The sequence below is a fragment of the Oenanthe melanoleuca genome, chromosome 1A, assembly GCF_029582105.1.
Source record: "Oenanthe melanoleuca isolate GR-GAL-2019-014 chromosome 1A, OMel1.0, whole genome shotgun sequence".
Taxonomy (NCBI): domain Eukaryota; kingdom Metazoa; phylum Chordata; class Aves; order Passeriformes; family Muscicapidae; genus Oenanthe; species Oenanthe melanoleuca.
The window spans coordinates 41,578,709-41,603,788 of record NC_079334.1 but is presented as its reverse complement, the minus strand read 5'-3'; the positions used below and the strand labels follow the sequence as shown (position 1 = coordinate 41,603,788).

Below are 25,080 nucleotides of genomic sequence, written 5' to 3'. Positions count from 1 at the left end.
TTTAATGATGAGCTGATTTATGAAAAGCCAATCACTGAAAGTTTTTCTTTGAGAGGCATGGTCTTTTCTCTTTTTCCTTTTTTTTCCCCATTTTCCTCCTTTTATGAAAGCATGCAATACTACTGCAATCCCAAAGTTGAAACCAGAGGAATACTACAATATGGGTTGGCATAAAATGTGAAAAGACATTTGAAACAGAAATGCAAATGCATTTCAGGAAAAAAAAAAACAAAAAACAAAACAAAAAAAAAAAAAAAAAAATAAAAATAAAAATAAAAAAAAAAACCCAAAGAAACAAACAGACAACCAAAAAAACCACCACCTTTTTCCTCCACAGGAAATACTATGGAGAGAAAATTGGCATCTACTTTGCATGGCTGGGCTTTTACACCAATATGCTGACTGTGGCTGCAGTTGTAGGAGTTGGCTGTTTCCTGTATGGATGCCTGACAAAGGACAACTGCACGTGGAGGTACCTGACCAGCCCTGGTTTAATATCATGTGCAATTTTGGTCAGTCCTGTGCACAGGGGGACAGTACAGGGTTTGCAGGACACTGCTTAATGAAGGAGGCAAAATCAAAGGTTAAGAGAACAACATGGTGGATTTGAAGGCAAAGGCATAAAATATTAGAAAAATAATGGATATCCATGGACTATGGATATCCATGGGAGCTTGCTATTTCATAATTTTATTTATATTTTGCTTGAGGTTCACCATACTTGCTGAAGAAACAGAAAGAAAAGAGTGGCAATCAGAAGTCAATGCAAATTGCCATATGACATAATTTTCACTGTGGTATTCTTAAACTAGATACCCAAAGATGTTAAAAAATTCTTTCCTCAAATTTGAGAAATAGGAAAAGCAACAGCACAGGGGCCTTCAGCTGCTTCCAAGGTAGGGCATAGCCATGACACAGATTCTCTCATCAGAACACAACAAAATCCAATCATGGCCAAATGGCCCAGGGGGAAAAAAAATGATGGCATTGTGTCATTCAGGCCATGCAGTCGTATACTCCCTCCTGGAAGGGTGTTCACAATCCTTGCTGAATTCATTCCACAGCTCCACCCCTGTGCCCAATGTATACCCATTTAGCTTTTTGCCAGTATTATGATGTAGTTAAACAGCCCTGCTCCCTCCCTGGTGTTTCCCCCCACCCAATGTACACGTACAAAGTAATTCTGTCACTTTCATCCTCCACCAGGCTGGGTGGAGATTCACCTGTGAGATGGCAGCTCCTTTGCCATCTCTTAGGAGACAGGCCTGCAAACCCATGAATCCTGAGCAGCAGCTCCTCTCTGCACAATTTCCAGTCTGATCCTGTTTAGAAGAGCACAGGGACCAGGCAGTCCTTTGGGCTCTGCAGCTATTCCCTGTTCTGCTGGGCAGTGCTGCTCTTCCTTCTCCCTTGGGACCTGCTGCAGTAGCATGTGTGAGCATGCAGCTGTGGGTTTCCTGCTGAAAAATGTGAGAGCTTTCAAGAGCTGTTTTATTTTTAGTGTGGGCAGTTTTGAGAATTACCGAGTACAAGGGATGGAAATTATTTATTATTGTATCATGTGTCATCCATTTTTGAGGTGAGGACTATGAATGGAAATGGGGATATGTTGCCACAGCATGCGGTGGGGATGGAATCCTTGAGTGCAGATCACTGGTAACCTATTCCTTAATTTCCTGAGATTATTACACTGTCTTCATGTGTGAAAAAGGACTAAACAATTTAGTGTTGGTGAGTGACTGACTAGTTTTGTTTTTAGCCAAGAAGTGTGTGACCCCAACATAGGAGGTAATATCATAATGTGCCCCCAGTGTGATAAAGTATGTACCTACTGGAACCTCACCATCACTTGTGAATCATCCAAGGTAACTGCATTTTCAGCTTGTAGACACACTTTTGAACTTTAGTTGCACTTTCTCTAGTACTACGTATGAAACAATGTTGGTCCTGAATTAATGTCCTGAACAACTGCTAAAAATGTTCAAATAGTTGTTCCTTTTGATACAGAGACACCACTTCAAAAAGTAAAAGCAACATTAATTGCTCCAATTTGATCTAAGATGAAAAATTTAAATTTTTTTCCATATAGCTGCTGATATTTGGTATGAGAATAAAATGTTATTTTAATTGAAAATTGGTTTTATTTCTTTTTGAGGGAAGATTCAGTTAAAGCTTTGATTCAGTAGCTTTGAATCAATTTTTCTACTGAAACATTTAAAGCTTGTTTTGGCATTTCTAATTTCTGCCTCCTCTCTGTGTGAAGAAGTTATCTGGATCTATGCCTTGAAATTGATCCATGTTGCCAAGGAGAAGGAGAGGCTGGCATTGGCTATGACAGAAGCTGTGACACAGCCGTGTCCTGTTGTCTCTTTATTCCTGTCAAAAGGGACCTCACTTCCCTTCCCCATTACCTTGTCTCATTAAGCTAATGTTATCCTTTCATCGTTCCTCTCCATAGATTTAGTCCCAAAACTGATTTTTCAGCTAATTATCAAAAAATATTTTGCCCAACTTTAATATGTTGCATCAGCACACTTCCATGGTAAAAGAAATAAGAATGCAGGGAAAAGGCTATGGTGGAAAAAAAGGGAGATAGTGACCACAGAGGTATTTCATCAGTGTGGTTTTACTAACTAACTCATTTGTTATCCTGCTTATGAGAACCAGATGTGTCCATGGCCTGTACTAAAAATCCATAATTCTATACTGAGTTCCCAGACCAGAAGCACTGTTTTTCCTCTTAGTATGCCACAGATAGAAGTTTGATAGCACACCATTTTACTATCCCTCATAATGCATATATGGCTTGTATTTTTAATTCTAAACTTTGCATTAAATTTCCTTGATTTACTGGAGAGTGGTGTGCATGGACAGAAATTGAGGAAACACAATATCCACAAGGGTTGTTTATAAAAGTACAGAAAAACTGAAAATCAGCACTGTCAGTAAGCAGCTTCTGGTTTCTCTTCTGGGTTGGTGTGGAAGAATAAAAGTGGTCAGTTGTATTTTAAGACTTTTTTTCTTTTCCACTTTTCCAGAAACTCTGTATATTTGATAGCTTTGGAACACTGGTGTTTGCAGTATTTATGGGAATATGGGGTAAGTCGATTTCAACAACTGTGGTTTGTTATCTAATTTTGGCCAAGCCTACAGCATTAGCCAAGAAAACATGGATAAATTTGCACTGACTTCATTTGCTAGCACTTAGGAATTCACTGGAAAGTAGTTCCATAGAAAACAAGCACATTCACAGGAACTCATCACAAGCAAACAAAAAATTGTATTCATAAAAATTAGTCTTCAGTATCTGTTCTGTTTTGATGACTTGAAGGAAAGTCTGAGGGAAGTGGTTAAGGCTGCCACATGCTCATCCAGCAGGAGCCAGCCACATGCTTAAGTGTATCTGTCAGAGGAGCTGGGGTTCTTTCCCAAAGACTTGTGGAGATGCTTGTGCTATTAACAGCTGTGTAACTGCACAGTGCAATTGAAAAATAGTAATTTGTTTTATTTCCCAGGAATTTTTTCCTGCTGTCTTTATTTAAGAAGCTGATTGTAAAAAGTGGTGTAGGTTACAAGCACTAGATTTACCTTTTAGCAGGGAAAATGTATATGAAACCAAGATGTTTCCCATAGGTGAAAACACTTGGTGTTATATTCAAGGGACTAGACAAGATTTATTTTTCTAGAAATAATTTATTTTATTCACGTTAACATCTTTGATAGCTGGCTTTTATTGCAGTGTCTTACCCAGTTATTACAGAAGTAAGTTCCATGTTAGGTCTGTATACAGGGTGCCATAGAGAATGTATCTCATGTAATGTTTTGAATTCATATATAGGCTGACAAGAATGCAAAATTTGCTTTCTTTGTGAAATATATTGTATTTTTATTTCCCTATGGTGACCAAAAGTGCTTCAAAATTACTCTTGCTTTAAAGAAATGTAAGATGAAATGTATCATTTCAAAAAGAAGCTTTCTTCCAAAACATATGCTAAGGTCAAAATACCAGCAGGGAATGCACTAAATTAAAAGTTATTAGAAATTTGATACTAATGTAATCTTCTGTCATCATGTCAAGAGTTAATTTATTGATAATTTGGTTTTTAATTAAAATTGTGCTTCCTATTTTGAAGAATGGTTCTAGGACCAATAATTACAAAGTTAGGCTTGAGGGCTATAGAGGTAGCTTAAAGGTCTATTAGTATTCTTGTTGTAAGTCCATTATATAAAGAGGTGAGTTATATCACAGAAATTCAACCAAAATTGTACTGAATCCAAATGACCCATGGTCCTGGTGTAATTCCAGCTGTAATTTTCACCTTGCTCTATTACTTTTTTAGACCTGCTTGTCCAAAACAATTATTATTAGACTCTTAGATATATTACTGTGTCATTATCATCAATACACTTCTAATAAGTGCATATTTTCCTGTGTGTGTTCCCTTCAAAAATCTTAAACCACCATAAAACACCAGGGAATTTGGCCTCAGGAGTTAGCCCTTTTTATACATCAATGCTCTGCCAATTCTTCCTTTGATGGTAAGACTAGATTGGCAAAGGTCATGAACAAGAGGCAGCTTCCACTTCACTTGCTGCCATTCCTGGATCCGCTCCCTGAGCAAGATCAGTTAAACCAAGAAATGTTCTCCAGTGGGGTCACTTCTTCTGAGACCTTGGTGACACAATTTCAGAGGCAGAATTCCTGGGCCAGCCTGAAGGGCAGTGTTGGGAGACACATGAAAGGGGACACCACTCCATATGACTTGAAATGACTGCTTTGATCTCCTGATCCTGAAATATCATTTGTTTCCACTGTTGAAACAATCTCACTTCAAAATGAAAGGAAAATGGCAAATCCAGCAGGCTCCTTTCCTGCTCTGAAAGACACAGCTTGGCTGATAGGGGCTGGGAGGGCTGTCCCTGTGTTATGTGCCCTTCTCTCACACTTTGCACGTGAGGCTGTCATCACAGGAGTCCCTGCACTTCTGGCCTCTCAAGCAGCAGCTGAATTTGCAGCTGGAACAAATCAGCATGGCATGTAGGTTCCTGTGATTTGGGCTGGGCAGCAATTAGAGATTTATGGAAGAGTAATGTCCTTGCTCTGCAGGAGAAAGCAGATGAGACCCTCTGGTCTGCTGTTTGCAATGTCCTCGCTGGTTCTAACCATGAAGGAGTGGAGAAGTCCTGGTGAAAGAGGCCCCTGAACAGTCAGGGGAGAAGGGTTTTCTGAAGTTTTGCCTCTTTGCAGATGCCAAGGTCATCTTGCAGCCCAGCCCATGGAGTTTCCAGGGTTTAAAATGTTTCAGTTTGGGATTTTTCAACCACACCTGATTTTAGACATAACCTTTAAGGTTTGGACTTGTAACTGCATGCTGCTGAGGTTTCATCATTCAGAATGAGGGGCCAAACTAGTAAAAAAAAAAAAAAAAAAAAATTTAGGGTTAATTGCTCCCAGACAATGAGAGAAATGGGAGTGCAGTCATTGGATACTACTCCTCCTGGAAACAGTGCTGCAGAGCCACACCACTCATTTAATCTGAGACTGCACCCTCTTCAAGAATGAAGTATCCAGGTGTGCCAGGGACTGACATCCAGCATCCTGAGCTCCTCCCAGCCCTCCCATCTGGCTTTGTCATTGCCCCTGCTGCCAGATCTGCCTGTGTAATGTCTTGGGACAAGGTAATGAGTTTGGCTGGATTCATGTTTAACCATTACCACTTAGCATCTGTGTACCTGATCCCTCAATGTTTCCAGCTGCAGGGAAACAGCTGGCCCAGCCCAGGGAGTTTCTGAACTTCATGCCATACAAAAGAGCTGCAGTCCCTTCAGGTTTATGCTAGCAGAGGAGGAAAGACAGCTGTATTTTAGCAGTTTTACCTGAACAAACATTGTTTTTGTTGTCTGCAAATTGATAATTAGTCTACACAAAAATTGCAGTGTGAATGAGCATGAGCTCTTCCCTGCAACAGTTTTTAGCATACTGAGTTTAATTTTTCTAGAAGTCCTGCACTTTCCAGCATTTTGCCTTCACCTATCCAAACAAGCTAGTTTCTTAAGCATCCCATGTTAAACTTTTTCAAAGCAGTCTGTAATATGAAATCCAAAGTGTTCATATTTTGGCCTTAGGCAGAAAGAAGATACATAGATGAAGTATATACATTATTTAGCATGTGGTTACACCACCATTTACCTCAAGTTTCTCATATTAAAATACATATACATCCAAAAGCATAATTGCATAAAGCAGTAGATCCATTGCATTAGCCAATAAAGGTTTTATTCTATGTCTGTGAAAAGCTGTAAGGAGCACTGAGCCATGTGTTACAGCCCAGAGGGGTCAAGCAGTATCCAGTACTCACATGGTATTGCTGATTTTGTCTATTTGGATAGTTACTTTTTTCTTGGAGTTCTGGAAGCGACGGCAGGCTGAACTGGAGTATGAGTGGGACACAGTTGAGTACTTAGAGCAAGAAGAGCAAGTTCGCCCAGAATACGAAGCTCGCTGCACTCACGTAGTGATGAATGAAATCACACAGGTAAGAAATATTTTCATAACTGGTGATGGTTACTGCTGTGAGCAGACACTATGGAAATGGTGAATTGGAACTGGACCTTATAAATCAGCAGTGCCTCAAATTGATAAGCTGGCCTGGAAACAGTGATTTGATAAAGTACAGATGCAGGGAGAGAGAACTGATATCCAACCTAAAGCACTTTAAAGTAGTTGCCTGTTTGAGGACCTTGCACTGCTGAGGTTCCTCTGTTTTAAATAAACAGAAGTAGGCATTGTCCCCCAGCTTAGAAGACTAAGTCTACTTTATTAAATCGCCCAAAAAATTATTAATTGTTGCTGCCAGAGACCAAGATCACAGAGCATTTGCTATCTATGCCTAGGAATGCATCAGGAAAAAAGGTGGATAAAGGGAAACATTGCATTATTATATATGGGTTTTTTTAAACAGAATGTGTTTCTGTTTGAAACATGTATAAATAGCTATTGTTACTAAGTGTGTATGGATGAAATTATGATTAATAACAACAAACTTGCAGAGACAAGGATAAACCTCATTTCAATGACAAGGGATTCATATTTATGAGGATCTTAGTTTCGATTTCTATTTATTATACATTTGAGTATCTTTAGCTTTGGTGGCTTACTCAAGTTCAGTTTCACTTTTTATTATTCTCTGTCAACAGATTACTCTGACTTTTATCTAATCAGTTGCATTGCTTTCCCATTGCATCCACATTATACTAATGTTTATTAGAGGGCACTTGAAAAGTTTCAAAATTAACTGCCACAGTTGAAACTATTCTATATAGATCTTCTTTTTATATCTTGTACTATCAAAAAACTCCTGTTTAAAAGCTTATAAACCTATGCCACCTTGCATATATAAAGTCATAGTTAGAAAGTTTCTTTCAGACTGTTCAAAGAATGAAGAATATGCTAAAATATTTTATTTTGATTCTCAGATATTCTTTAAAGACTCAGTGAATTTTCATAGTACCACATCGAGGTAGTAATTTACCTTGGGGAAGCCATCCCATTTTTCACATGGAATACATTGAGAAATACACACATCAAGGACCAAAATTTTATTGCCTGCTAAATTTAGCCATTGAAGTTTGAAAGATAATGACCTTGGATACCATGATCAGCCAAGGAGGATGGGTCCATTCAAAAGGACTATGCATCCTGTCATGGCTGAAGTCAATAAGAGCTGAGGACCCTCTACCTCTATGGAAGTCATTTTTATCTTAGAAAGGGCAGCAAAAAAAGACACCTGTAATCAGGCAAGACTTCTGAAATCATGAATAAATGTTGAGTTTCCAGGAAACAAAGCAAGGTACTTTTTTCCTTATTTTTCTGACCTCAGTATAATAAAGAGTTTAATTGGACCATGCAAAAAAATATGAAAGAAGATTGTGTGCATCCTTGATCTGTTTCTTAATGTTTTACAGCAAGAAGAATACGTGCCATACACTGCATGTGGGAAATGCGTACGGATGACTTTCTGTACAAGCGCCATCTTCTTCTGGGTAAAGTTCTTCTCTTATTCTTTCCTGTCATGAATTTAGTTTTCTAGTAAGTGTCTAAAAACGATCCTCCTGAACTGAACAGAAAATGAGAATGGAACAGGTTCAGCTGGATTTCCATCTCATGCATAAATCAAGCCCATAAGGTATGGACCCACATGGAGAAGGCAGCTATAGTCACCCAAGACTCATTAGCATACACTATCAAAATATCCTGCAGCTGTAGCTTGTGAGTTATGCTTGTGAAGATGGTCCATTGGTTTTCCCCCATTTATTTTAAGACAAATGTCTTTGCTTTTAGAGGGGCAAGAAGGGGAAGACTTTGGTTTATATCCTTTCCTCCTTGCTAGTTTCTGTCTGATTTGTTCCAGCTGTGTTCCTCCATATTGTGTCTCACAGTCCCTGACCTCTTTCAGGTTTTGTGTTTCACTTAACAGAGCAAAGCTGGGTGCTCTTTAATCTTCCAGAGCTGCTACTTTAATTAAAACTAAACATTGAAAGCAGTCCAGTCAACCATGACACAATATATAACACAATGAGCAGGCTCAGAGATTGCCTTGAAAAGCTCTGTGTTTTAGCATGCTGCAAGTTCTGCTCATCTGTAGCACAAAAAAAGCAGCTGGAAAAGACCTTGTTCTTAGTGATAGGATGCAGATAGGAGATAGAGTGGTGTCTGGCAGCCCAGGAGAGCTTCAGCATTGACACATTTGAAACACAAAGGAAAGAATACTGATTCGCAGTTGGATTTAAATAAGTCAGACTTCATGTTGGAGAGAAGAGATTGCTGGGTTCTGGGGGTGTCACTTGTGTTGCTGCACAGTTACTGTGTGTGGGTTCAGGGAATGCAGTTCATGGCAGTTTGCTGAGATAGTGAAAATAAGATACACAGCCTGTGGACCTTAAGCTGAATAATAGGTAGAGAACTAGCAAGAAACAAAAGCAGGAAGAGAAGCAGAAAGAGGAGATGGCAAGCAAGATGGGGTACCTGGATCATTATTGCAACTGCAGACTACATGACTTGGCTTAAATTTTTTCTATTCCTTTGAGGGGTCTCTAGTCTGTAATAGTATCATGTGGAAGAGAAGGTGCAACCCCCTCCATAATCAGTGTTGACTCTCCACTACATTTTCCATCCTGCCAACTGTCCGATATGAAGTTTTCTCCCATCACATGTCTCGAGGTGCAAGATTTGGTTACACTTCTCATTATTTTGGTTTACATCAGTACAAACCTTGTTATTACTCATAAAACAGACCATCTCTTTTTTTTCCTGCAGATTTACTATGCTACATGAAAAAAGGCTTCTTTTATGGATTCGCTATTTATTGCTTTGCATCTTATTTGATCATCCTCTTGCAATGGAATGACAGGCACAAAATTGCTTTCCTTTTGCCTATCGTAAAAAGTGCTTTGAACTCATTTTTTCCTAATGTCAGTGGTTGAACATGAACATCTTTCTTGCATTTCCTTGGCAGATCCTTTTGATTATTGCTTCAGTTGTTGGAATCATTGTCTACAGGCTCTCAGTTTTCCTGGTGTTCTCTGCAAAGTTGTCACAGCACGTCAGTGGAACGGAGGCGATCCGCAAGTACCTGACTCCGCAGACAGCCACGTCAGTAACTGCTTCACTCATCAGCTTTGTTGTCATTATGGTCCTCAACATCATCTATGAAAAAGTGGCAATCCTGATCACTGACTTCGGTATGCTGCTGCTCTGCCTTGGAAATGTGGCATGGAATTGCTAGAAAAATTAGCATTTATATGTATAGTAGGTATTACAGTAAATGAGCACATCTTTCAGAATTTTCTCACAAAATCACACAATACCACCTAGAAATTTTCCAATATAGATTTTCTCAATATCAGAGAAATATGATATTCAGCTCTTTGCCTGAAAAGTCCTTACATAGGCAGCATGAAAGATCAATTGTTTACAGTTTTGTGCTTGTGAAACATACAAAGCAAAGAAAATTACTACAACAACCAAGCTTTATGAAAACAGATCAGTAAGGCGTAACACATTCAATTATATTAGCTTTTGTTTATGGGGAAAATAGCTATTTTCTTGTAAATAAGTGAACTAAGGTCACTATTCCAAAGCTACATACCACTCTGATGTTGTTAAACAGATAAACAGTCACAAATAATATTATTCTCTATATCCAGGCCATCAACATTAAAGTAGCTCTTTTACTTTAGATGCATGAAGTAATGTGGTGTTTTCATTTCATACTGTTTCATCAGTTCAAAGTGTTACATTTGCATCTTTCCTGAGTCTGCTGGATTTGGGTGCTTTTTCTTTCCCTGAGTTATTAGAATTTTTGCTTCTTCTCGTTCTTTATTGTCAGGGAACAAGTTCTTTTATTTTTACAACCCATACAGCTTTAGAATTGCATGATGGTTACAGTACATGGGGATTACATACAATCTAAATGATAATGCTCTCAGTTTATAAAGGAATAAGAGGCATAAAGATACTTTGCAGCTGAGGCTCTAGAACAGCTTGTAGGTTATTTGTAGGTTTGGTTGGTTGTTTTTAAAATTATTTACTTTTCTTTCATTTCAGAACTTCCAAGGACACAGACTGATTATGAAAACAGTCTGACCACAAAGATGTTCTTGTTCCAGTTTGTCAACTACTATTCTTCATGCTTCTACATAGCCTTCTTTAAGGGTAAATTTGTGGGTCACCCTGGAAGTCCAGTTTATTGGCTAGGAAAGTATCGCAATGAAGAGGTAAGAATGTAGAATGTGGAATTAGTCCAGGTATTGTGCTGAAGTTAGGAGTGTGTAAAGTAAAATACAGTAGTACATATTTAACATTAGCGTTTAAAAAGTGACCTCCCAAGCTAATTGCCTCCTCATTAACCCCTAGCATAAGAGAATAGGGCACAAGACCAGTTTGGCTTAGAAATGTATTACACATACCCAGAAAAGTGTTTTTTACCATGATCCTACAATCTGTGACTGGGCACACAGAAAGGAGAGAATATCAGTAGAAGCGTTCCTATTTTGCTGGGTGACCCTCCCCTGGTGATAGCACAGAGCTATCATGACTTCACCTGGTATTTCACTCTTTCACTGGTATCCTGTCAACCTACAGAATTGTGGCCTGGAATTGGCTTTTGCACACCTTACTGGAAAGGTTTGCCTAGACAGTCTTCTTCAATTGCTTTCAGTCATGTTATTATAATAAATCAGGAATGCATAATTTTAAATGCTTCATTCATTCCTGAAAAGTTACCCAACTTCAAAAAATTTTCCTGTCTCTCCCGACCTTCAGTGTGATCCAGGTGGATGTCTCCTCGAGCTCACAACCCAGCTTGCCATCATAGTAGGAGGGAAAGCTATCTGGAACAACATCCAAGAAGTGCTTCTTCCGTAAGTTCAAACTATTAAGTAATCTGCTCTTCTATATTTGAAAATTGATTGCTTGACGCCACCAGGTACTTGGTCACTGAGTTTGGTTAGTGCATATTGATTTCTGAAAGAATAAGACTTCTCCTCAGAGTCTTTTTTGGTCTGGTTGTCTGGGCTCCTATCTCTTTTGTTTTAACTGATTTTAATTCTAATCAGAAATTCTTCCTTCCTCTACAAGTCAAAGTCAATGTGTTTCAGGCTATTCAAAACTGAGGTAGTAGAAGTTATGAGAATATTACACTGAAGACTTGCTTAATACTGATTGGAATGATTTGTTGTTATACATTGGGCTTTTTAAAGGCATGTATAAGTTACTACTTTAACACATTTAGTAAATATAAATCACTATGATTCTGGTATATTGCCCCTTTACACATTTATTTATTTTACACATGTAAAAACCCTTTTTTGGATGAGGCAACAAAAGGAAAGAAGGAAGTTTTGAATAATTCAGAAATAAATCAATTGTTTAAACCTGTAACAGCAGAAATGCCTTTTTCTTTTTTTCATTTACTGAACTTTTAAGGTTCTTTTACTAATGTTAGCATTCTTTTATTCCCTGTCTGTTAGTTTGGTCAAGAATCTAATTGGAAGATACTCTGCAGCTGCTAGATCAGAAAAAGTTGTTCCACGTTGGGAACATGACTACCACCTCCAACCCATTGGAAAACTTGGGCTATTTTATGAGTATCTTGAAATGGGTAAGGAACAGTTTAGTCTCGATTCACTACCACTGCTGGATACAGACGTATCTAAAGAAAATCTTCATACAAGCAATGCTTAATATGGTGGAGAGAGGAGACATTAATGTTTTATGAGACAAGTTTTGATTGAGCCATTACAGATGGTTTTATAAGCTTTTATTAAGCAGCTAAGCCCTAATCCATTTTATAACTAGGAAACAGCATGTGATTGTACAAGGAGGAGTACTACTGCTTCCTTGCCTAATCCTGTGAGAAATGCATCCAGAAGGCAGACCCCTGCCATGTTCTGGTGTTGCATAGCTGATGCCTGGAAAGGCTGACCTGGGACAGAGACTAGACAGAGCAAAATGAATAAAATAGGTATTTATTGAAAGGATACACCTTGGGCAGTACAAGAGCCTGGCCAGGGCTACACCCAAGCCAAATCCCAGATGGATCCTGGTCACAAGTTTTACACTTTTATAGGTTTTGGTTCATCTACGTATTGGGGTCAATTGTCCAACCACAGCCCCAGGCTATGAAGTCTCAGCCCCTTGGCTTGCCCCCTTCCCTTCACTGTTTATGCTTCTTGGGTAATGGTTGTCCTTGATTCTCTAGCTAGAAAGGGATTGTTTTGTCTAACTACCCTGTGAAGAGAACTTACTAACACCTAATATGAAGTTTCAGAGTTACATACCAAGCAGCAGAGAATCTGAAAAATAAAAAAGCTGAAACACAAGGCATCATTTCCCCCCTTAGTTATCACAGCAGAGCCCTGTGTCACACTGCTCTGGTGGAGGTCTGCAGTCACCAGGACTCGTTGCTGGTACCTTGGGAGCTGGCAGGCCATGGCTGGTTTGTTGCCACCACCCATTCTGTGACAACATTGCCAGTGTACTTAAGGCAGTACCTAGACACCAATAAGATGATTGTTGGTTTGGACCTTCCAGTTCAGTATAGACACAGCTAATCATGAGATTTCCAGGTCTTCATGATAAAGACGTCAGAAAAAAATTTGGTATTTGAATACTCAGAATAGTTCCTCATTCTGTGTTGTGATTTGTAATATTTTCCTGTCCCCTTCACCTAGCAGGTTTTTTCAGGTTTTGCCATGTTGTGCTACTATTTTCTCATCCAGAAGATTCACTAGGAACCCAGCTATTCTATCTTGTTTCTCCCACCTGAATTTGGAGTATATAAGCTATACACCTACACTTGCTTATCTCCAGTAAGTGAAAGCCTCATCAATGCATGTCACCTCTCCCTTTCCCAGTTATACAGTTTGGCTTTGTGACCCTGTTTGTGGCCTCGTTCCCCCTGGCTCCTCTCCTGGCTCTCATTAACAACATGTTGGAGATCCGGCTGGATGCGTGGAAGCTGACAACCCAGTTCAGGCGCATGGTTCCCCAGAAGGCACAGGATATTGGTGCCTGGCAGCCCATCCTGCAGGGCATAGCCATTTTGGCCGTGGTCACCAATGTAAGTACAGTGCCAACAGCTGCAAAAGATAAAATGCCTTCACTGCAGGTGCTGCATCCAAGTGTGGGAATGATGTGTGTGGCAGTGCAACTGAAATGATCCTTGAGGCACACCTTAAAACAGAAATTCAGCTTCTTTCTTGTGGACTTAAAAATACCATGTGTGCTCAAAATTGCAGATCAGAATTAATTTTCTGAGAATTTGGACACTAATCTGTTCTCCAGTTGCACTTAATTTTTTTAAGTACACAACAAAGAAACTGAATTTTAAGAGAGTTTCCTGAAAATAAGACAAAAATTCTGAGTAACACACTTCTAAAAATGAAATTCAGACCTTTCACATTTTTGTATCAATTCACCAATATTTTATTTGTAGGCTGCATTGTGGGAAGAAAAATAAGCCATTGTTATTTATCACTGTGGATTATTTGATTGCTTATTCTTAAATAGTAGCTATTATGTATTAACTTACAGAAAATTCTTGCTGCTGGCCTTGTTTCAAAGGAGGAATGACCACTGGTTTCTTCTGCAGGGACAATACCACAGACTATCCATGGGGAATAGCCTTTCTCAACAAGGTCGCTTCAACAAGGTTTTCTTCTGTTATCAGAGAGATCCAAATATGTTATGCTATTGGATAAGATACCTGTATTTCCTAGTCAATCCAGCTGGATCTTGTAATACCAATATGAGACTAGAAGCTGAACATGTGTCTTAAGTTCGCTTTTAAATATTGTACCTTATCACAGTTCTCATGGTATTCAGGGCAGAGTTAAAGTGGCTTTGGTGACCTCACATTGGCTCAGCCATGTGTAGGCTTCTGTTAGGGATGTCAGTGCAAATGGGGCATCAGCCACTCACCTCCGTGGGGCTGTTGGGTGCCAGGGCTCAGCTCCAGAGACTGTCACGTTCAAACAGCCCCGCTGCATGTGATGTGAGGACCTCAAAGAGGTTGCTGTTCATTGCTAATGAAGTGTGGGCCGTAAAGCCACGTGCTTGAGCAAATGCTAGAAGCCGTTTTCCTCCTGTAAGTGTGTTTCTTTTCCTGTTTGGCATTCAGGAACTGATCCAAGTCATCAGTCTTTCCTTTACCAGCCCTGCCTTGATTTTACCTTTGTACACAGAAAGCGTTTCTTCTCTTCTACATGACTTGTTACAGCTGATTATACTTGGGTAGTGTATCATCTCTTTCATGCATCTTCTCCTTCATGCTAGTTACCTTCATAGCAGCTGCTAGCACTTGCAAGCAACTTTTGCACAAAGCTACCACTTTTGAGAGTTGCCGTGAGGCACCGGACTTGCCATTGCATCTGTTGTTGATTTGAAGACTGATTTTAATTAGTTATGGTATAAATGGAAAACTGTGTGCAGTAAAGCTTGGGAAGAGAAGAATGTGCTGTTTGTTTGTAGTTCTCCAGTGCAATACTCTGAAATGCAGCCCATAATTCAAGAGGAAAAAAAGTTTTTCCTTTGAGAGGATGCCGTAGGATTAGCTCTCATATTTCTGTCCTTGAAGCTCTCTGGAGCACATCTGGAGATCATTCTGAGAGAGGGAGGAGAGTGAGGCAGGGTTCAGATTAGGGATGATGAGAGACCTGGGACCTTGCAAAAAAGATTCAGTAACATCAAGTATTAAGCTCTGTAAATACCATATTCCGGCATCTTTCTGATACAAAGAAGCAGCATCAAACTCATTTGGTCCAAAGGGAGAAGGAATTTTTTTGCCTTACTGTTAAGTTGATACTGATTCATCGTCTGGCTAGATGAGCTAATGAACAGAAAGAAAGTTTATTTAACAAAAAATTTTTATGCTCGTAATTCAGACTACAAATACTCTGTACTCTACTTTTAACTCTACTTCAGAGTTAAAAACAGAGTAATTTAGCTGTGAGGTCGTCTCCCTGCAACTGCAAGACACAGTAATATATACTTCTTGTCAGTCAAAAACACCTACTCAGCATGTAAATATAAACAACACATAATTTTCACTTCATTTCACACTGGCATATAATGCTTAAAAACAGTATTTGAAAGTGCATGCCAACTACATTTGATTTAAGCCAAAGTGCAGTACAAGAAAAACACCTTATCCTTGGAAATTTTCAAAGAGTTTTAGACCTAGGATGCCTCCCTTTTGTTTCTCATCAGTCAAACTTTCTCTCAACTGAACTCACTTCTAACAATATTCTGGAGAGCTAAATACAGATCTTGGACCTTAGTCTCAAAAGGATTGTTTCTGCAACTTTTATCTTAACTACAGTTTAGCTTCTCAGGTTCTTCAAAGTAAGCCAACTCAAAAGGTAAGACACTAGGATATCCATCATCATTTGGCAGAGGTGCCACTTGAGGTGGGGTGGGTCTTGCCCCCTTTTCAACTCCCTGCTCCTTCCCTTTGCTGTATGAACACATGGTGAATCAGACCAGGGAAAGGCTCCAGTGGTGATTCCCAGTCAGATCAGCATTGTCATCTGATCTGCTGCATGGGCCAGGAGTGGCCAAGCCAGCACAGAGCACAAGTCAACTGCTACAGGCAGAGGCAGGAGGTTGTTTTAGCCAGCACTGCCACCAAAGCATTGCTCAAGGAACTGTAGAAGAGGTATCCACTCTTTTTTTCACCTTTTCTCCTCTCTCTCCTTCCCTTTTTCCACCTGTAACAAATATCTCCTCAGGCTGGGACTAGCTGGCTGGGAATGCTACACAAAAATAAAAATTTTTTGTCCCATGTCATCAAAATAAGGAAATCCAGACATCATGAATTGCAGACTGACATCATGGGGAATAAAAAACAGCTATTAACCAGTTTTTATGTTCCTCTGTTACCCATTACTGCTTGACTTTGCCCCTAACTCCATCCCACAATTTTCCTGTAGTTTTTTCTGCCTCTTTTATACATCTCTGCCTCCTTCCCTCTGATCTCATCAGATCCCTACTTCACACCTTTCTTCTCCATGTCTCTGCCCTGGTTCTTTCCATCCATGTTGTTAAGTGGGTATTTTTATCCCAGTATGGGACAAAACACTTCTCTTTCAGTCCTGGAGTGGAGCTGGTCACTCCTTCCCAGGTGCTGGGCACCAGAGATGCCTGTTGTCAGGAGTTGGCTGGGCAGCCTCTTGCTAAATACTCAGCTGCAGATCTTGCCAGTGGAAAGTCTTCCTCACAGGGAAACCTTTTGAACTTGCAGTAGCAGGGGAGGAAATTGGATTAAACATAGTTAGCCTGTCCTCCAGAATAGGATGTTTTGGGAAGTTCATGAGTTTAGAAAAGACTTCCCACAACAAACCCACAGATCATATTTCCTACTCAGTTTGTGACTAGCAGACTGGGTATGACAGGGACTCTCTTGGGAGCAAGATAAAAACAAATGGTCACGTCATATAAAACAGCACTATGCAGCTGCTACTAAAAAAATTATCTTGGCATCAAGAGCACTTTCCACATGTACTACACTATAGTAGGAGGCAGCAAGATGAATTTGGGCTGGCTAGCACCTCAGAAAGAGTGGGATGTTTCTAGGACCAGAGATGGATCAGTTATATATCTAATTTATTTAATTCCTTTACTCAGACATCAGAGAACCTGAGGACATTTAATTTTCTATTACTGAAGAACTCTTCTGTTGTTTCCATTAGTTTCATCAGGCAGAATTTCTTTAAGCATCTTATAAGTACTCGTAAGAAGCACATTTGCTGATCTCCTCTGCATGCACGTGAAAAAAATGTTTTCTAGTACAACTGTTTTAAGGCATTCAGCAGAGCTAGCATAATTTAGAAACTGTACAGAGTGCACGTGCCAGAAAGGGATTGTTTTGTGCCCATGAGAGACTACATGCTCATTTACAGAATGAACAACCACTGACAAGAAAAGAACATATTTTCTATTTTTTGCTCATATGCTAACTTTTGAGATGGTAAGTATATGTCAAAGGAATGCATATGAAAGCTTATTTCTTTAACACTGCTCTGCTTTTCTGTCTTCTCTTTCTGACATGCAGGCTATGATCATTGCTTTTACATCTGACATGATTCCTCGTCTGGTTTATTACTGGTCCTTTTCAGTTCCTCCTTATGGGAGTTACAGCAGTCACACTATGAAGGGCTATATAAACAGCACACTTTCTGTCTTCAATATATCAGACTTCAAGAATGCAAGCAAGCCTTTTTCCCCTCGGCTGGGGAACCATACGACATGCAGGCAAGTGTCAAATAAGCATCTGTCATTTCCAATTAAAAAAAATAATTGTTTTTATATCTAAGGCATCTAATTCAGTTAACAATGTCCCATAAGAAGTATTAAAACACAGGAAAACTTATTTTGAATGGCAGAATGGAGTGGAAATATTCACCCATAAGTTAGAGCTACTCAGAAAATTCTTATTTTTTTAATTTGGCTTTCTCCTAGTTGTTTTCAAAAAAGAAAAAAAAAAAACCCTTAAAATTTTTATTAGTGAAATGGCAAAAATACAGCCAAATGTGGCATATCTTGCAGACATGATTTTACCCATCAGAGCAGCTCCCCGAGCTAGCTGTTCCTGGACACACTGAGCAGGGCCATGCCGTGCTCCATCCTCTGGCCACAGTGCCGCACTGCAGATGCCAGGGAGCAGCTCCTGACTTTCCTGCATTGCTTTCAGGTACCGGGATCTCCGCTACCCCCCTGGCCACCAGCACCAGTACGAGCACAACATATACTACTGGCATGTCATTGCAGCCAAGCTGGCTTTCATCATCGTCATGGAGGTCAGTCTGTGGGGCTCTGAGCATTCTTATTTAGTCTCTTCCCTCCCTGTGGAAAATCCTTCTGAGGTGTTCAGTCCAGCCACAGCTATCAGAGCTGGTGATGTGTGCTAGCATGAGCAAGAACTTGGGAGATGTCAATTAATTAGAAAAAGAATTCCCTGAAATCATGACATCAGCTGAGGACTGCCCCACATATCTGCAGCCTCTTTTCTCAGGAACTGTAGAATAATTTTTAATAGCAGAAATAGAATATATTCCAGAAATATATATAGAATATATTCCAGAAATGGAATATAAGGAGGTTTGCACACAGCATCCTGAATGCATATACGTGATACCTGTATGTTTACATGTACATAATACAGGTGCAATACATGGCAGAGTGAAGTCTATAAAGACAGTCACTCTAAGAAGTGAGTTTCTAGATGATCATCAAAAAGTAATTGCTCCTTCCTCTACTGCTGCAGCCTAGGCTTATGACAGATGGGAATCAGTCCAAGATGACAAGAGAGAGATATTGGGTATTATTTAATTATAAAATGTATTTAGGGCCTGATCCTGGGACTACTGAAGTCATCAGAAACTGGTTAGAGCAGATTTCCTCTGTCAGAGAAAAGTAATTGCCTCAGAGTTATTTGAAGAAACGTAAAAGATCTTATAGGAAACTATAACCAGTGTTTCCATGTGGGAGGGAAGCACTGTGTACCAGTGGGTTTCCCCAAAGCAGGCAGAGAAGTCCTTGCTCAAACCAGTATTGGAAAGTCAGAAATTCTTGCTCATCAGATAATTATTCTGTCTTACTAGTGATATCTTTTTAAAATCTTTTTCTACCATGTTAGATACTGGTAGTGAATCAGCTCAGAATCTTAAGACAAAAAGTGACATTTTATTTATAATGATAATAATGTCCTGTTCAGCCTGACTGACATTTTTTCATTTTCACCTTTCCCAGCATGTCATATACTTTGTGAAGTTTATTATTTCATATATAATTCCGGATGTATCACAAAAGACCAAGAGCAAGGTCAAACGAGAGAAGTACCTCACACAGAAATTATTACATGAGAATAATCTCAAAGGTGTGACAAAAAACATGGGCAAAATAACCGACAAAATCATCGAAGGAGCAGACAGCACTTTCCGACCTAAAGATGAATAAGTACTTTTTCATGTGATATAATAGTATTGGACAACTAATACCTATTCAGATATTGCCAATAGCTATCAAGCACTTTGGATTTACTAAACATGGTTTCTTGCAACCCTTACATTCTCATTTACCAGCTTCCCTTGGATAAATGCAACCATTGCAATGCAGATAAGAATTATCATTTTTTTAACAGCCATTTAAGACATACTTAAAAAAAAAAAAAAGATGAAGGTGAAAATTATTTATCCTCTTAAGAAGATGCAGATTAATTCCCAAACACCTAGGCTGCTTTCTACTTTTTTAGGCAGCAGCTATTAGATAACTAGTCTGACTTGAATAAAACCTTAAGAACAAGAATGATTTGCTGTAAGAATATCATCGCATCGAATGAAGGCGTTTTGATTGCTTGCTGATGCAAACCTCAGCTATAAAATGAAGAGTAAAAGCCAAACATGAAGGAAAAGGAAAGAAAATACAACTCAAAATCCCACTGTAAAGCCATTGGAATTGACATACTAAGCATGGTTGTTTGCTGCTCCGAATTAGCCATGCATACTGAGACTTAAATGGATAACAAGATATTTCAATTAATCATGGACTTGGATCACAAAAAGCAACAGGACTGTAAGCCCATCCTGTTCATCAATCTCTGTGTAAACAGGAGAATTGCCTTCGAAATCAATGCATGCAAACTGACCTTACAGCACTCCAAGTGAGTAGAAAACTCAGGCATTTTATCTTTCCCCAGTCAATGTACTTTCCTTAGTTCACTCACCCATTCTGAGCTAAATGCTCATAGCCTTGAAGGTCTCCCACCTGTAAAAGCAATAAGTGTTAAAAGTGTTCTTACATACAAAATCAGTATTTGTGGAGGGCTGTCTTTGCATTTCTCTCACACCAGAATGTGCTCTTCCCTGAGGTTTTGACACAGGACAAATGTGCAGCTGGACATTTTGATACAACACGGCGTGATAAAGTGAATTCTGACAAGACTATGAATCTACTGAGATCAGAGATTGGAATAAACCATTTAATAGGCCTTAACCATGCTATGAAGCTTTAAATAATATGGAAGGATGTCAGAGGTGTGGAGGCATGAGCTACAGCCATCAGTCATCTTCAAATCAGACTGCCAGTCTGCTTGCTTGTTTTGGCTCCAGCTGCAAACTGGGAATTAGGGAATTACAGATTAAGCATGTGGGGGGGGGGCTATTTTGTGCCTGAAGCAGTGATATTGCAGATTATTCACTTGCTTTCTCTTTTAAAAGTTTTAATGGAACAGTTTATATAACTCATGAAAGCCAAAACCTTTTTTAAAAAGCAAAATATGCCTGTACTCTATAAACCAGGTGAATATTTTATGTTTGTAATTTTGTACTCTTCTTAAATGCAATAGAGATGCAGAAATTTTGGGCAGATTATTCATATAGCTTTTTTATGTATGCAGTCCATTTGCAGAAACTAACATTTAGAAGATGTATTTTATCCAGTCAATAATCAGAAGGAATTAAACATAATAATTTTACAGAAAAATCTCAAATATTGAGTGCCATGTAACTCAAGCCTTTTGAAGCAAACCCTGCAGAATCATAAGATCCTTCAGACTGGAAAATCCCTTTAAGATCATCAAGTCCAAGTCATTGACCTGACACTGCCACAACTAAAGTCCACAACTAAACCATGACCCTGAGTGCCACATCTACATGTCTTTAAAATGCCACTCTGAGCCTGGCCATCCAGCCAGTTTTTTATCTAGTGAACAATAGGTCTGCCCAAGCTGTGAGCAGATCAGCACCCATTCAGCCCCAGGGACTGTGTCCAAGTGGTGTAGCAGGTCACTGACCATTTCCCCTTGGATTATAAGGGCTGTATTCTGCTCCCTGCCCCTGTCTCCCACCTCAGGGGGCTGGGTGCTCAGGGAACAACTGGTCTTACTACTTAAGACTGAGGCAAATAAGGCATTGATTACCTCAGCCTCTTCCTCATCCTTTGTCTGTGTGTTCTCCACCACATCCAGTAAAGGATTGAGAGTCTCCTTAGCCCTCCTTTTGTCTCTAATATGTTTATAGAAATAATATTATTATCTTTTGAAGCAGTAGACAGATTAAGTTCTAGTTGGGCTTTGGCCCTTATAATATTTTCCCTGGATAACCTCATAGCATTAGTCTTCCTGAGCTATCTGCCCCTTCTTCCAAAGGTCATCAGCTCTTCTTTTATACCTGAGTTCCAGCCAAAGCTCTCTATTTAGCAAGGCTGGTCTATTCAGCAAGGCTGGTCTTTTCTTCTTTTCTGTATTTCCAGAGATGGAGACTCTACAACCTCTCTGGGCCACCTGTGCCACTGCTCAGCTACCCTCACAGTGAAAAAGTGTTTAATTTTGTGCCCACTGCCTCTGGTCCTGTTGTGAATAATAGACCAAACTTTCAGTTAAAATAAAGTTTTGTCCAAAAAACTGTTTCAAGGAACAATTTTAGTGAAGTACTCAGGATTTCCCTGTGCAGAATGAGTTGGGTTAGAAAGGACATTCAGCTCCTTTCATACTTGGAGCTTTTGATTTTAACTTTCAACTGGACCTTTCTCATTTGCAGTTGTGTTCAGATGAGAGATGCCATTTTTATTCCCTCATCAGTGATCACAGCACAGTGTGCCTTAAATACCTTTCCAGGTGTGGTGTTAGAGAGCTGGGGCAGGTAAGGAGGCATCTTGTGACAAGGAGGAAAAATGCAGCACAATATGAACCATTTCAGGTAATTTTTTCGTCTTAAGGAAGCTCTTTGAGAGTTAAAGAGACTAGGAAACAAACTAATTGTCATACTGTGAACAGTGGCAGAGCTTAAGGCTGATTTTCAGGAGTGCCTAGACTTTTGCTCCTTGTTTGATACCTGGGGATTCTCCAAGTTGTTTCTTCCTACATCAGTTGGCATAATTTCCTAAAGGAGTTAGCCCTCAGTGTCATAAAGAGTTTATATTCCTGCTTTAAAATAACAATTAAAAAACCTGCTACATCAGCAAAGCCTATGTGCCTATGGCTTGGGCTCCTCCCATAATAAAATGCTAATCAGCCCTGAGTGTGTTTCTATGTAATCTTTTTTGTTCAGATGACAAATGTGCTTTTGAAACCTGTCTTCCACTTGTCTCCATTTTCTGGGAGACATCACAGACTAGTCTGGGCACACATGGATTGAGTTCCTTTTGGTTCAAACTGACCCAGAAGGCAGCTTTAAGATATGCACTTAAGGGTCACAGACAGGCACTTAGTCTGCAGAGCTGAAACCAGAGCTGGGCTGAAGAGAGTGGTGAGCTCTGCATGGGCATCACCCAGCCAACATCACCTTTCTGCTCTAGTGATTTGCTTCTGAAATGCCATGCTCCTTGCTAATGTAGCTGTAACATTTCATTTCAGAAGACATTGCATCAGGAATTCAGTTAGGTTTGCCATGTGCTCAGTGTTACTCACAGCTGAGTTCTGAATCAGAGAAAGAAGGTGGAAACCAACACAGTGCCTAATAATTGCATTTTAATAGTTTGATTTAAGCTGTGCAGTTTCTGAGGCCTCTGCCTCCAGCTGCTGAACTGTGTTCTGCTTGCATGCAGGAAGATCTGTGGAGGCATATGAACAAAGTGCTGTGGGCCAGTTGCCAACATACGAGTATTTGTATTTTATTTTTTTTAGGCTTGGTCATTTTACTTAAAGATCTGCTTGAAGGGAAAATCAGTATTTGTTTTAAACTCTGAATCCATTTTACCTTTGTTCTACACTTGATATGTAGGCCAAACTCCTACTTTGTACAGATCTATTGAAGTCAGGGTGAATTTGGACCAGTGATCGTTTCATTGCCTTAACAAGCACCATAAATTACAGACTATCACCACTGTTTTAGACTCTGTGTATGTCAACAAAATTCAGAATGTAAGAGTGTATTTTTTGTATTTTTTCTAAGAATGTTTGCAGTTAGTTTCTGAATATTAAAATTTCTTTATATTTATTGTCATTAAATAAAGTCTATTTTAAAATATCAATACATCTGATGTTGATTAGTGTTGTTTGTTTTTCCTTGAATGATACTGCTGCTGCCAAATGCTACACTTAAATTATTACAGTGTCATCCCTGTCTAATTTCCGTGTTCATCCTCTTTTTCAATCTTATTCCATTAAACTGTTACTCGTGCTGAAATTTATCTCCTGTGTTTTTCTGCATCCTAGATGGAAGTCATTCCTGTCAACATCATGTTGATGACAAGGACCATTATGTTCTCATACAAATAAACAGTTTAGGTCTTTATAACCTTTCACTCCTGTCATGATAAACCCTGTGTTATGTTTCAGAGTCATCATTTATTTCTTCATCTGGATCGAGTCAGGGATGCTCCCACCCCAGGCAGTCTACTCTGTCTCTCCCTGCCATCCCAACCATCAGTTCTCCTCTGCTTCTGCTCTGGGTCCTGCTCTCTGCTGCAGGGAAATCCTCTCCTAAAACTTAGAGAACAGAAAGATTAGAGGGTAGTTTTAAACAGAGACCTTCTTTGCATTGTGGTGTGTTGTTTTTATTTCACATAGAGATTCTCAGGATCTGCTTTCAGCAGCTTTATGACAGCTGTAGAAGCAGAAGTACTACCACTGCTGACCTGTTTTCTGCTGACCAAGGGCTGTGTGTCTCACCGATGCCAGTACCCACATTGCCCTGCCACTCTTCCTTCAATTTGGATTTGTCAGAGCAAGAACAGAAGAATCTTTAGAATAAAGCATAATAAGGATTATTGTCCTACAGGTAGAAAGATATAGTATCATCACAGCCCAAATCCATATGAGGATTGTGCAGTTTTAAATTGGCTTATACATTTAAAACTGTTCAAACAACAGGCTTTAGTTATTTTTCTACTTAATATACAAATAATCAAAGCATAGCATTTTATTTCTGGTGATGCTAGAATGTAATTCTTTCTGTCACAGAGCAGATGAAGTGCACTTATTTTGAATAGTCAGTATATACCAGATGAAAGCACACTGTGTTCTGCCCCACCTGGAACACCCAACCCTGTTAATGTGCTCTGCCTGCACATCACCAGAGATGTCAGCAAAGGTATGAGCAATTCACACCAAGTCTAGATTTTTCTCTGGTATGCCTACCTGTCATTTCCAGTCTATTACATAAGGCTGCTTTTCCAATACAGGGGAGCAAGTGATGGTGGCTGCAAGTTTTTATTTTATTTGCATTTTTGTGGACCTCAAGCATGGATCAGTAGCAGGTATGCAAAACACTGAAAAGATATGGATTCAGTTTGTCATAAATAACCTCAACACAGCTTGGAGCAATACTTTCCCCATAAGAAAATAATGTGCTTTAATAGCCTGAAAATAATAAAATATTATTTTTTGGAAAGTTGAAGAAAGTGGTTTTTATTTATTAGCTGGAAGTGCCTCAAAACAAGAGTATTTTAAAATTGCTTTATACAATTTCTGCCACAAATTCCAATACATCCTGTAAAAGCAATGCTAATTGCTGAGATTAAAGTTATAGTTAATCAGTCAGGAATTGTGTTAATTATATCAAGATTTACTATACTGTAAAAAT

At 39.3% G+C, this 25,080-nt stretch overlaps 1 protein-coding gene across 1 annotated transcript in view; it reads left to right on the top strand.

Moving 5' to 3' along the window:
- Nucleotides 1-23,529, top strand: part of ANO6 (anoctamin 6) — a 69,303-nt gene extending 45,774 nt beyond the window's left edge. The window contains exons 8-20 of the mRNA XM_056510444.1: nucleotides 338-472; nucleotides 1,760-1,865; nucleotides 3,039-3,099; nucleotides 6,391-6,536; nucleotides 7,966-8,043; nucleotides 9,516-9,741; nucleotides 10,607-10,776; nucleotides 11,324-11,421; nucleotides 12,031-12,161; nucleotides 13,417-13,622; nucleotides 17,613-17,812; nucleotides 18,252-18,357; nucleotides 19,310-23,529. Coding sequence (XP_056366419.1) covers nucleotides 338-472; nucleotides 1,760-1,865; nucleotides 3,039-3,099; nucleotides 6,391-6,536; nucleotides 7,966-8,043; nucleotides 9,516-9,741; nucleotides 10,607-10,776; nucleotides 11,324-11,421; nucleotides 12,031-12,161; nucleotides 13,417-13,622; nucleotides 17,613-17,812; nucleotides 18,252-18,357; nucleotides 19,310-19,516 — 1,870 coding nt within the window. The 3' untranslated portion in view covers nucleotides 19,517-23,529. The remainder of the gene's footprint in view (nucleotides 1-337; nucleotides 473-1,759; nucleotides 1,866-3,038; nucleotides 3,100-6,390; nucleotides 6,537-7,965; nucleotides 8,044-9,515; nucleotides 9,742-10,606; nucleotides 10,777-11,323; nucleotides 11,422-12,030; nucleotides 12,162-13,416; nucleotides 13,623-17,612; nucleotides 17,813-18,251; nucleotides 18,358-19,309) is intronic.
- The last annotated feature ends 1,551 nt before the right edge of the window (nucleotides 23,530-25,080 follow it).